This window comes from Thermobia domestica, chromosome 10 (genome assembly GCF_964235325.1).
Source record: "Thermobia domestica chromosome 10, izTheDome1.hap1.1, whole genome shotgun sequence".
NCBI classification, from domain to species: domain Eukaryota; kingdom Metazoa; phylum Arthropoda; class Insecta; order Zygentoma; family Lepismatidae; genus Thermobia; species Thermobia domestica.
In genome coordinates this window covers 16,085,044-16,099,635 of record NC_137463.1, presented here as the reverse complement: position 1 = coordinate 16,099,635, position 14,592 = coordinate 16,085,044, and the positions used below count along the sequence as shown (strand labels likewise).

General features: G+C 36.3%; 1 protein-coding gene across 1 annotated transcript in view; it reads left to right on the top strand.

Annotated features, from left to right (window-relative positions):
* The first annotated feature begins 7,196 nt into the window (after positions 1–7,196).
* LOC145662316 (ras-related and estrogen-regulated growth inhibitor) overlaps positions 7,197–14,592 on the top strand; it is a 154,137-nt gene continuing 146,741 nt past the window's right edge. The window contains exon 1 of the mRNA XM_081727763.1: positions 7,197–7,551. Coding sequence (XP_081583889.1) covers positions 7,455–7,551 — 97 coding nt within the window. The 5' untranslated portion in view covers positions 7,197–7,454. The remainder of the gene's footprint in view (positions 7,552–14,592) is intronic.

Genomic DNA, 14,592 nt, shown 5'->3' with positions numbered 1-14,592 from the left:
TGAAGTTTATTCTCCCCTTATATAGCCACAATGAAAATAAATCACAAATGGCATGGTTGTGGGGGGAGGATTGTTTATGCTGTAATGTCAGCCCTTCCGAGCAAATGCGTAAGCTCGAATAGGTTCTTTTATTTCGCAGGGCTCAAACTTCCCGGTGGAGGTACATTGCAGGCGCAATTTTCCTTGTTCTTGAGGTAGGGCGCAAATTTCCCAGACGCAAAATTCTCGACACCGTTCGAATGACCTCGGAAGACTATATCTTTTTAAATACTTTTTTATAATTTTTTACTCGAGATATCTTCATAGCTTCTTATTAAAATACTTACTAATATATCCTCATTTTATTGTCCTAACCAATCAATATGGGTATGTTGTCAGTAAAATATTTAGATTGATCGAGCCTCTGGTGTGTAACCACAGTATTTCATATCATCCCTCCATTAGAAATCTTGGCTAAACGAACCAATATATGTTGCCAATAAAATAATTTAGAATGATTGAGCCCCTGGTAAATAACCACAGTATTTCGTGACAGACCCCCCCTTCCTATTACCATATTCTAGCTACGTGCCTGACTCAGCTAATTCTCTACATTCTTTACCAAGCACACATTTTCTAAAGCGGAAAATGCTCTCTAAATACCTAAGCTCATTATTTTCAGCAGATGCACAAATTGGGTAACATTCTATCTACATGAATGTTATATATGTCGATTACTGGAAACCGTTTCTCGCTATCTATTACCATATTTACTATATAATGATTAACGTTAAAACCGGAAATGGTTGATTTGTACCGCTTCCGGTTTGAATATTACATTCATCAGGGAACTCGATTCTTAACTATTGACTCTGTACATCGTGGCCAAAATTGATGGTAATCCATCAGATAGTACTTGAGACTGTTTGTTTCACTGACGGACAGAATGAATATATGGCTATAGAGTTTTGATAAACTAAATTCGTTAATGAGTGATGATGGAACAAATATAAGAAAGGGAACCAAGAGTAGGCCTACCACCGGAAAAATTTTCGAACACAAAATCAGCCATCGAAAACCCACATGTCCTGGGTTAGAATACCATAGATGAAAACTCTACCACTGAGTCATCAATCACCCGCTTATTAGTTTTATTAATTATTATATTAATATAAATTAATGAATGCCTGCTTATGTTAATTATTGAACAATTACATTGTATACTTCGTAAAGTCAAAAATTATAAATTTGTATTTACTGTACATACAGTGAGCGCAGAAAGTGTTCGTACACCTATGCTATTGAAACGAGAATGCTTGCGAAAAAGAAACAGAAAATTTAAGAAGTGTAGTAGCACACACAATATGAATAATGAAAACTAAGCTTTATGAATATACCAATAAAGAACAAAAAGACAAGTTTAATGGTCAGAAAGTAAATAAATTCCGTAGAAAGTGTATAGAGTAGACGCAAAAAGAGATCGTACACCTGACGTACGAATACGAAACAGATACCACAACTGGGGTTCACTAGTATTCACCTGATTATACACCTCTGTTTATAGCATGACGAATAACAGAATGAGTTTAGTTGTGAATAGGAGTGAAAAAACTGCACGGTGGGCTGTAAAACTGGGAAGCAACCGAACAGAAACAAATGAGGAGACAAGAAAAGTAATTATTAAATTGCATAAGAAGGGTAAATCTTTGAGAAAGATAGCAAACCTTGCAGACAGACCTCGTTCAACAGTACAAACAATAATTGCGATGTATAATGTTTCTATCACTGTGCGAAAAAAAAAAAAAAAAAAAACTGGAAGACCAAGAGTGTTGAGTGAACAAGATAAACGTTACATTATTAGGGAAAGAAAAAAGTTTCCGAAAAGTAGTGCTGTGCAATTGGCAACGGATCTGGAAACACGCGGTGTTAAAGTATCAGCCAGTACAGTGCGGAATATTTGCAGGGTATCATGGTCGGATAGCCAGGAAAATGTTCTGGGTGAACAAGACAAATCGTATAAAGAGACTAAAGTTTGAAAAAGAGTATAAAGATAAGGGATCAGGCTTCTTTCTGGAATAGGGTCATATTTTCGGACGAAAGTAAATTTAATCTTATCGAATCCAATGGGAGGCGTATGGTATGACGCAAGGTGAATACAGAGATGAATCCTCAAAATCTCGTCCCTAAAGTAAGACACGGAGGAGGGTCCGTGCTCGTCTGGGGTTGTATGAGTGCCTCAGGAGTGGGTCGTCTCCACTTTATCGATGGAGTGATGATCCACAAAGTGTATATTAACATATTAAAGGAAAATCTCCATACTAGTGCGCAGAAAACAATTTATTGTTCAGCAAGGCAACAACTCCAAACATACAGTGGAAAATACTCGATTGTGGCTACTCTATAATACCTTGAAACAGCTTCGCACACCTCCCCAATCCCCAGACATGAACCCCATAGAACATCTATGGTCTGTTCTGGTGACAAGAATCAGAAGGCACAGCTTCTCTACTAAAGAAGGCCTGAGAAAAGCTATTCAAGAAGAATGGAACCGAAGCTACTAACTAACTAACTAACTCTATGGCCTATGGAACCCGGAGGTTCAATGCCGCGTTCACAAAAGCTCTCCACTGACTTCTATAGTCCCGAAGCTACAGAACTACGAACTACTACAGGTGAAATCAATGCCACGAAGACTACAGACAATCATTAACGCACAGGGTAATCCCACAAAATAATAAATAACGTAATATACTTTATAAGCAGTGGCGAAGGGTCGTAAGAGTCCCTGAGGCCCGGCCTACCCATTTACTTTCAGAAATTATAATTTATAATTAATTAATTTTCCTTGCACAGAATGTATGATAGTTTTCTAAGTTGAAAAAAATATATCGTTCGATAAAGAAATAGTGGTTAGCACCACTGCTGGGAGGCTCATCGAGCAGTGTCTCAGGAGGCAGTCTAATTTCCGTCAAGCTACTCAGAAAATCCCGCGAGAGAACGTGTTGGTAATAACCTGCGAAAGAGACCGGCCTCAGCGCTTATCAACTTTCTTTTCTACATAAAGCGTTTCTCTCGAGACCTTCGATTTCGATTCGATATATCAAACAAATAAAGAGATGGAGAACATTGGCCACATTCTGTACCAACTTTGTTTAATTTTGCTGATTCTAACGCAAAAACTGGAACAAGCAATTCTAAAGGTGTCACGCCAATTATCGCAAACTAATGCCCCTTTATTCCGTTACGTTGGCACAAACCTGCACGAAATCAGACTCGTTGAGCTCATTAGAATTGAGTAGAGTGTGTATTTTTAAGATATTGTGAGTGACATTTGTTTCTTACATTTGCAAAAGCGAATGAGAGAAAATGTCAGTAAGCGGAGAATATGAACATAGAATCTTCTACGTCAGTGGTCTTTCGAAAATTAATGTGCTATTAAGGAATGAAGATCAACACCTGTGTTGAAAATAGAACAAACAGAGGGCAAGGGAGTTTTGCATGCATTGGTACAATAAAATTATTTGTAGTTGTTGAAATAAAGAGCAGCGTATGAAAAAATATTTAAGTCTGATTCTATTTTTAAAGGGGAATTAAGTGACACAAAATGACTTGATTGAATGCTTGTAATGTGTTTTGAACAGTATAATTAAATACGAAATTTTATAAGTAGAGTTTGTTTCAGTACAAGTAAACTAAACAACATGCGTTACTTGTGAAGCGCAAATAATGTGATAGTCCATCTTCCTCAGCCGATCACGCCCAATTAAAACAATTAAACTGCATTACGGCGAATTAAGATCAGCCATGAGTCACAAACATGAATTTCATTATGAAAATTGAGATACGAATCCAATAAGTGCTGTCGATGGACTACATTTACGTTAAATTTATGTGAATTTGTCTTCTCGTATTTCTGTAGTAAAATATTAGTCTGTTTTATTATTATTATTATTATTATTATTATTATTATTATTATTATTATTAGTAGTAGTAGTAGTAGTAGTAGTAGTAGTAGTAGTAGTAGTAGTAGTAGAACATTGGGCCTACCCTCTTCAAAATATCACCCTTCGCCACTGTTTATAAGCATTAATTCAATCATAAGTGTACGGTGACTTTTTGCGTTTACAAAAAAGGAATTCTCTCTTTTCTTCTGAGCAAAACAGTGATTGTCTTTGTTTGGCCTTTCTCTTGTATATAGAAATAAAATGTATGAATGTGTAGTCTTAATTCTGGTTATATATATATTTTCCACCTCCCGTTCTCATGCTAGCTGTTTTCAATATAAAGTATGCACGGTGTACGAACACTTTCTGCGCTCACTGTAGGTATGTTGACAATAAGCGAATGTTATTAGAATATTTGTTGAGATTTCTTTTCCTTCACTGCCTTTCGCCTGATTAAAAAGTAGTTTGCAGTGCTTTGGAACAGCTGCAGGTGGGAACGCGATAATGTTTGAGACATACCGGCGACTTTTTTGTGTGTGAAAATAAGACCTTCTCATAAAGCAGTAAATAACTGCAGTAGCAATTGTCTACGTAAGTGATAAAGACATATCCAACTACAAGAAACTAATACAGTATATATATTCATTATTGTGTTTCTCTTTTAACAGCTACTAGCTAGGGATGGCCAATTCCAGAATTTTTACTTTCCGGAATCCGGAAAGTAAAATCGGAAAAATTCCGGATCTCGGAAAAATTCCGATTTTTTCTAAATTCCGGATTTTTTCCGAATGTCGGAATTTTTCTGAATTCCGGAATTTTTCCGAAATCCGGAATTTTTCCGAATTACGGATTTTTCCTGAATTCCGGAATTTTTTCCGAAATCCGGAATTTTTCTGAATTCCGGAATTTTTCCGAAATCCGGAATTTTCCGAAATCCGGATTTTTTCTGAATTCCGGAATTTTTCCGAAATCCGGAATTTTTCTGAATTCCGGAATTTTTCCGAATTCCGGAATTTTTCCGAATTCCGGAATTTTTCCGAATTCCGGAATTTTTCTGAATTCCGGAATTTTTCCGAAATCCGGAATTTTTCCGAATTCCGGAAAGTAAATTTTCCGATTCCGGAAAACAAAATTTCCGGAATCCGGATTCCGGAAAATTTTGGCCATCCCTAGACCTGCTGTAGCCACGAGAAATCAAAACATTTACATGGGAAAGAAATAGTCTTTTGAATGAAAAGCACTTTTTGACCATTTTCTTTCTCTGGCAGATTTTTTTTTTTACAAAAATGAAATAAAATAAAAATAATTATATGTTTAAAACAAGTCATAAAAAATACACGTGTTTAAAACAAAATGTTTAAAACGTATATAAAATTTGTTTTCAACAAACTCAATTGTTTAAAACAAGTTTTAATCATTTGTTTTAAACATTTTGTTTAAAAAAAATGGCACGCAGGACATTCATTGTTCTTGGAAGTGGTGGTACGTAAACATGATCCTTTACAAAACCCCATAAGAAGAAATCACATGGAGTCAAGTCATTGTACACTAATCACAAATTTGTTTACATGATAATGAAGCACACAGAAAGATCTCTACCTTCCATTCAACGCCATTTTCCTTAATTACTTCCTATAGGTCTCGGTATATAGAACAAAATGGCTGAAATGAGTTTTTACATTAATTATTTGTGTCGTTCCGTAAGAATCGTGTCAAACCCACCTGAACAATATTCTAGATGTCGCTACAAGTAATTTGCTCTATAGGTCAACAGGATAACTCAATTGTTTTTCTCGGACCTCCTATTTTGGGGTCGGTTAGGCCCGACGATGCGTACTTTCTGAACATATATAAGTTGACCCCAGACTCCATGTTCAGATCCGTGTACATCCCGTGTGAGTTCGACGCTTGTTAGACGAGAGCTAGACAAAGGATAAAAGGCTGTTAAAAAAATGGTCACAGAAATATTTGTTATCTTTTTCGTTATAGTTTTGGGAATATTCCACAGTATTAATAAACCAAAACTGACCAAAACACCAAATATATAATAATAAGATTTATGTAAAAGTTCCGGCAATGCAACATCGCCTTCATGAGACACGTTCAACAGCCTGTTTAATTTGTTTTAAATAAAAAAAAAATCCAACTAAAAAATCTAACTATTAAATTTCATGTTTCTAACCTTAAGAAATCATAGACGTCTTATTAATAGCATAACAAATGTAATTCCGAATTGCTTTTTTTTTCTTCTTCTTCTTCCAACTAACTTTTGTTCCCTTCTGGGTCAAAATGTTAAGACACGTAGAAATACATGTAATTATTTTAAATGAGAAGTCCAAATAACTGGATCTAAGTCTCTAACCTTCAGTGATTCGGAAATATGGACATTTTAATTGTATAGTTTCCACCCTATTTCTCCATCCTTGTCGACTTTCCAAAACTCCTTCCTTAGTGGTATCTCACGTTACAAATGTCATGTACGTTTCATATTTAGAGTTTCTAGCTTAAACCTGTTAGCCTAGACGTTGATCAGTCAGCCAGGACTACCCCCTTTTCTTCCCTTGTAGGTTAAATATACAGGGTGGCCCAAAAGTAGATGTACAGTCCCGTACTGATCTGCTTATTGCTCTTTATATCATTTCTTATTGTTATCTATCAGGTAGACTTAGTTTCTTTATTATTTGTTCTTAATGCCTTTTTACCTATAGGGCCTATCTTAACCTCGGAACAGCCGAAGTAAATAAACCTATAAGTTAAAATGTTATACTTGATCAATGCAGGGATGTATGCCTACTTTTGGGCCACCCTGTATGTATATAAAAACACACTGAAAAGTCAAAATACCAAATTCCAAGTCTCTAATCCTTAGAGATTCCGAGATATGGACATTTTAAGATAGCTAATAGGCCTCATTGCATCCGTGTTCCCTCTCCCCCTTTCTCGTCGAATTTGTATAGGCCTAACTCCTTGTTTAGTGGTACCTTATGTATTATGTCAGTGTCCAAATTTGAAGTTTCTAGCGTATGTGGTTTCGCCTGGGTGTTCGATTTCTTTAATATTAGTACACTTAATTCTTTGATAAACAAATTCGTATAAAATATGGCCTTATAGGAGGAGGAATCATTCCCACCACTCAAGACGTACACAGGCATAAGCTTGGTTTTACCGTAACTTTTTTTTTTTTTATTTCCCCCTGCTGAACGGAACAGTCAAGAGTTTGTATCCGCGAGATGGGTTGACTTCTTCTCAACTTGAGAACTTGTGTCCATGCTGTCTGGATATTATTTTTAGCGCGGGCAGCGAGTGGCGGTCTTAGCTACTACTAGTCGTGAACGATGGAGCGAAGAGAGCAGATCATGACAGGCGGTTTGTATCCGATGTTCAACTCTTAACAAGAGAAACGCTAAAAACAAAGTGTGTTTGTGTGCGTAATGTGTCAGAAAAAACTCTCCAACGGATTGTGAATTTTGTTTCGTTTTTTTATTATTATTATTTCTTTACGGAATGACATTGACCTGAAACAACTGAAGAATGACTTCGAACGCCATCCGAGGGATTCGGCGGAAGAAGTCCTCACTTTCAGAGGTTAAGGTTGCTGTAATAGGAGCACCTGGCGTTGGCAAAAGCGGTAAGTTCGTATAAGTCAGTGGTGTACGCAATGGGAGGTTTGCGAGCTTTAACCCTTATCTCTTAAACAAGATATTATGAAAAAAAATAAACATTTGAGAAAGTTATTTTCAATAGGGAAAAATTCCACAATTGCTAACGTTACACTGGAAGTAATAAAAATATAAAATTAACAAGGTGAATATATTCCCTTTTGGTAGATCCCGGCGGGAGCTCATGTGGTTCGGATTCCACGTTAATCAGTAGGTCCATGTCTATATAGTATCGCTGCTGAACGGGACGTTAAACTCAAACTCAACACCCTTTTGGTAGAAAGAACTAATTCTGACTGTGATTTATTTTTAAAAAAAGAAAAGGAAAAAAAAAAGAAAGAAAGTTTCCGTTGCATAAAACCTATTGCAAAATCAGAGAAACCTCATCTCAAAGATTCAGAAACAGTTCAAAAGTGATTTTTAAAAAATAGAAATGTTCCCTCTTTAAAATAAGCTCCTCATTTGTCATATTAGGATAATGGATACAAAAGTCCTAAAATGACATCAACTTGGAAGCTTTAAACTCTCCCCCTGATGAAATTCTGCATATGCTACTAGTTTTAGTAATATTCTGTTGCGGTCAATTTGATCTATCTAAGTAACTTCAGACATTCCAAGAGAACCAATAACTTTTATCTTCGAGTGTGTCTGGGTTTGGCAGCGTAAAACTAGGTTCGGCTTTCTGGAGACAGTTCAGTCTTCATCCTATGTCCAGCCAAGAGCCATTCTTTTGGAAGCCCGTATTTCCAACGACCCAAACTATACCGTATCACTGAGTGCGTCTAACATTTGCCCCCTCAAAAGCAGCACCTAGTATTCATCTTTATCAATGGATGGTTTCCAATGACTTCCCCCTTTATTGTGCATTCTCGATTTAAAATATTTTTTTGTATTAATTATTTACTTTTGACAAGTTCACGTTCCATGTAAATTTTCAGTTGCTAACTTATTCAAATGGGCATTACTACTGTATTGCCGGACCACACAAATATCGAAGAAAAGGGAGAATATTATTTAGTTTCTCCCCCAAAATACTAGATTGTGACCCTCGCACACTTGGTAGTGGTTATTGTTCGAAACACAGTGTAGACGTATGGCATAAAAACTAGTGCATGAAACACAAACCAACTTGTGCTAGGTGGCCACTAGAAAGCACGAATGCTATCTAACCAAGTCAAGCAGAAGCGCAGCAGGGGGAAGCGAGGAGCGTTCGTAGGGAGCATGCGCGTCAGCGGCGGTGGGTATACGCATAAGTATAAGGATAGTGGAAAACACTTTATATGTCATAAAGTGTGGCTTATGTGTTGCACAGCTTTGGGAGAGATACTAAATCCCATTGAAAAAATACCAAAATCTACTAAATTAGGTTAGCTTAGGTTTGATTACATGCTCCTCTTCTTGTCTGCAGTTTCAATTCGTTCTTACACTTACCACAAACTGTTCGCCTGTTTAATAGGTCATGTCTTTCATACGATTTCAACAACTGATACTCCTTATTTTGGTGCAACTGAATAAAACTCAAACACGATATGTGACAATCTTGTCATTTACGCACCATTTCCACACTGGCTTTCCCATAAATCAGAACTAGTGTACCTCTCCGCCAAATAGTTCCTTTCTCCTATGCATATAGTGTCGCTTACAACATCAAAAACAACTAACAACAACAAGTATTTTCTTAGCTTCAACTATTCCCCTCATCAGACTTTCACTCACTCTTCGTCATAAATTCTTCATTTCATAGGTAAATGTTCTAAAATTGGTCCGGCGATACAGCACTTAACCCTCCAAATATGTCATTTTTCGCCTTTCCCTCTAAAATTTCAATGACGCATATTGAGTCATGACTCCTTATAAGCAGTTCCCAAACTTACAAGACGCATTCCCAAATTACTCCACTGATAATTTCCCACTCAAATAATAATAATAATAAAAAAAATCACTAGCTTAGTCAAAAATTCTGACATCCAGTGTCCTCTACAGTCAGACTTTGTTTGATTTTTTTTATTTATTATAAATTGCTTTTTTTATATATACACAAATATTTAGACACGTCCATCACCGATACTTTTGTTTTCTTACGATTGCAGATTAACCTACTCATTCTCGAAAAAATTCGAACACAAGGTGCTGCACGATATTTAGATATTAGTTTACTTACAACTAAAACTATATATTTACTGAGCATTGCATTCAATTACCGTGCAAGGTGTGAATAATCTAAATTTGTGTAACCCCTGTCGTATGAACAAACAATCGTGTCCCAACATTGTCTGTTATCCAGAAATTTCACTATTTTTTTAAACTTGGGGGTTCATAATGGTCTCCCAGGTTAAAAAGAGTGTTCGATACCAAAACAAATCGTTTATTTTTCAATAAGGTGGTCCCTTAATTACTGCGCAATGAAACGTTAAATATTGTACTAAAAGATAAAGTTATATTTCAGCTACAAGACACTGATTCATTTGGTTGTGTCTTCTGATATCGATAAAGATAAATAAAAGAAAATATTTGATTCCTTTTACACACAAGATGGCACTTACTAGAACTTAGATCTTACTAGAACTGCTCAGTTTTATGAAATGTTTATTTGTATGTGTAAAGTATTTTACAGTAACGATCTCACTACGAAATAGTTATATTGTTTGACTGTTTTTCGTGTTATGTTTCATATTTTATTTAAATACTAGTTGAATATACCTATGCTTCGCACGGGGCTGTATTTGCAAGTCAACGCCAATGGGAGTATCACCATTGATCTCAGCGACCGCGAAAACTATGGATTTGATACTAATATCGGTCATTTTGGGCTATTTTTTACACTCGGATCCCCCTCCCTGCTGAGTCAAGGCCCGCATACAATTGTAACTAAATTTGCAATTCATCGCTAATGAAAGTGTCACCATTGATTTCTGTGACCGCGAGAACTATAGATTTGATACTAATATCGGTCATTTTGGATTCCTTTTATATGTCTCGGTATCTCACCCCCCCCCCCCCCCGGTGACCCCCGGCCCGGAAACGAATAGAATGAATTTGGAAGTTAATGCGATTGGAGTTTCATCATTGATTTCAGCGACCGCGAAAACTATGAATTCGACACTAATATCGGTTATTTTCTACTATTTCTACATGTCCCGGTAAACGCCCCCCTGAGACTCCCCTGGTTCGAATTTTGACAAAAACGTTTAACTCTGGTCTGGAGCCTGGACCAATATATTCGTGACTAACATTTGGTAACTCTCGGTCAATTTGTCTGGTTCCCAAGCCGGTTCCGGTAAACGCCTCCCCTGAGACCCCCCTGGTTCGAAATTTGAAAAAAAGGGTTTGGTCTTGATCTGGGCCCTGACCAAAATTTGGTAACTCTCGGTCCACTCGTCTAGTCCCCAGGCCGCACACAAACAGACAGACAAACACACAAACAAACTTTATTTTATTTATATTAGATTAATTTACATTTAAGGAAATAGATTTTGAGAAGAAACTTGCGCAGAATGCCATAATGCGTTGTTGCCAAATTTAAACTTTACTGTGGTAGTCACAATAAGAAAATTCCTGGATTGTATCGTTGCAGTTCGAGAAGGCGGAACTTAGCTGTGAATTGCGGTTAGGGTCGAAACCTAATTTCTCCAGTAAGTATCCAAGCAGAATTCAATGATTACTTCCTTTATTATTTGGCATCAGTAACACTCGAAAACGCTGCACTATTCAAGCAGCGTTTAGCATAGCACCGCGTATTTAGCTCCTATGAGTAGAGTCGAGCGTGATTTCAAAATATGCTTCTGAACATTGGTCAATTTGTCTACGTTTTACTTTCAAGGCCTCCATTTCCCTTTTTCACTTGTTTCTGTTTACTTACCTGTGATGAGTACCGGTATCTCTAAGAGAAAAAAGAACTTGAGACATTTTTGGATATTGATATTTGAAATTGTAATAATAGTATTAGGGCGTATACTACTACTTGGCTTTCGAGACACGCCACGCAGCCTGTGAGTTTTAGAGGAGCTAACTACTGGAAAAAATACATTTTTGAATCACTGTAATATATAAATTATTATATGAAGAAATGAATGTAACTATATCTGCCTAATCATCACAGCCAAATTGCAGTCAAATGAAATGACTCTTGGTATATAGTTAGGTCTTAAGCCAAACTGGGATGTTATCATATTGCTTTCATTATGATAATATCCTAAGGGATAGTGGGGATCCGAATTTTTGCGAAAAAAATTGAATATCTCACAAGTCCTTAAATTTACGGAGCTGAAATTCAGTATATTCACTCTTTATTGAAAATGAACAGAGCGTCTAATAGCATTTTTTTAAGTTCTCCTTTATGGGGAGGGGCGGCACTTTCTATATGTGGTAAATTGATAGTGGGTTAGTTTGTAAAAATAATCGAAAACAGTTGAGAAACAAAAAATACAGTGCTTCGCGTCACATATCCATATATGCATCCATGCGCTTTCTACTATAATTGCTGAAGTTTGTTTATTATATGGAGCGCTTAGAGCACAGGTCAATCAACCGATAAAGTTGTGAGAAAAATAGACATAAAATTTGTAATGCAAGCTTCTGTGCGTTGGTCTACTTACCTTGACTTGGGACTTTCAAATTTTATCCGTTTTCCACTGAAAAGTATCGATAATTCAACAAGGAAATAATTAGACCATAATAATTTTATTGAAATTCATCGTAATTTTGCCCATGACAAACACTTTACCATTTTATATCGTAAAGATCAGATCCACCGTTATTGTAAGAGCGATGCTTGAGTGATTGACCGTAGAAGTTCAAACTCCGAGTAGTTAGAATTTCATAACCTGGTTTTATTACTCTTTAGTCGGTAGAGAAGAGGCCGTGGATCATGTCACAGTTGATGATGTGATTTGGTGGGTCAGAGGTTCATGGTGGGTGGTGGGTCAGAGTGGGTCATGGTAGGTCATGGGTCAGAGTGGGTCACGGTGGGTGGTGGGTCAGTGACTCATGTGTCAAGTTTTCATTGACCCACGCCATCTCTGGTCAAATCTTGTAAAACCAAACCAAAAAGCAATATTAATACACTAAACGCTCAACATCTTAGCTATTCATGACATAACTATTGCATGATCCGAATAACACTAATATATCCATAAATCATCATTTGTCATATTTTACCGAAATACAACATGACTTTTCCGACAACCTGATACTTTAAATGTTGTTAATACGCAAAGTTCATTGATCTCATCACTTATTCACCTATTCTCTTATGATCATCAAAACCTTCAGGATACTTCCCGTAGATATAGAAAGGTGAAATGTAGCATCCAAGTTTGGTGTAGCGTGCAAGTAAACAAATGAAAAGCAACAGGATGATATTTGCAAATCCCCTACAATAGAGTGTGTTGATTATTCAACAAAAAGACCTGAAATCCAATCAGAAAATTAATACAATATAAAATTTGTACCCGAATCTCGACTTTGCATTAATAATAATAATAATAGTAATAATAATAATAAGAAGAAGAAGAAGAAGAAAGGAACAACAGAATTACAATATCAATTACGTAAACAACACCTTTCAATAAAGAAATAAAGAAATGCCACGACGAGATTCAAACCCGTGTCGCTGTAATGACAGTTCTCTACTTTCACACTTTGCCATCAATTCTTCATACAAAGATAAGAAAATAAACTAGTAGTTCTGTTAGATAAACATAGCACACACTATTTCTACACGTATTGATATAATTCAAAGAATGTGAAATTAATTTCTACCCTTTTTCCTTCTTTGGAAACTAGAAGGTAAGAAAGAATTGCACTGTAAATCGGGACCATCGCTGAAAACGATGACGTAGCCTTAGCTTGAAGAACGTTTCTTATATGTTTCTGATTAAGGAACGTCTATATAATTTGTTTTTGGATTAAAGAAGGAAATCTTGAGTAAGTCATTGTGACACTCATAAGGAACATCTCATTATACGAGCATTAATATTTTGTATAGTCTTACATACAATGATTGTAACTAGCTAATAGTGTAAATGAAAGATGAAGTGACGCGGTAGGTTAGGTATTGAACTTCTATTCGATGGACCTGCGTTCGAATCCCGGCCAGGTTGAAACTTTTTTTTAAATGTTTCAATTGCAATACATACTCAGTGTGACAAGTAAGATCTTCTCTCCTCCAGAAAGAAAAAGATGTTGGAATGAGGAGAATTGGAGAAACTCTGTCAATGGAGGCAATCATTTACAAACTTATTTCCAGCAGTTGTTCTAGATTTGATATTATCAGGTACTTTCAAGCATTTACTGATTCATGCGTGGTCAGTATTTTTATTCTCTAAACATACAGTACTTAAAGAAATAATACATTACATACACAGCAATATTGAGATTAACATATGATGTTCATTGGACAACACGCTCTGAACGAGAGAGATTCACCTCAGAATGGAGAAATGTTTCGTGCGTCATCTACTCACAATTTTACTTGCATAAAGACTTTACTCACCTGTGTGTCAGTGCCGAGAAAAGTTACGTGTAAGTTGGGTTGCATCTGCCTAGGCGTTCTCACGACTTCAAATGACCTAGACCCCAAGTAATAGAATTATGTCAGGGGTCCAGGTACTTATGTGAGTGACTGTACATATACGTATATAATTTGTTTTTTCTTTCTTTATTTTTAAACAAAATCACTTTATTTCGAGAAAATTTAAACCTTATAATTCAAGAAAGCAGGGGCACACTCACGTGATGGTCCATCGAGTCCCCCCCCCAAGAAAACTTCATAACTCAATATATATTTATACACTTTCTTAAGAAAACTATACTTATTGAGCAGAGAAATGACAGATGTAACCTAAAGATTTGATTACACTTCATCTGTACTCTTTCTGTTCTTATAAAATAATCTAATTCATATGCTTTTTTCTGAGAATGTAGAGGCAGTTCTTAACAGTTATTTCTCGTATTTCGGGGTATAGCATAGCGCCGGTTCAATACTACATTGACGTACCGTCTTATAATAT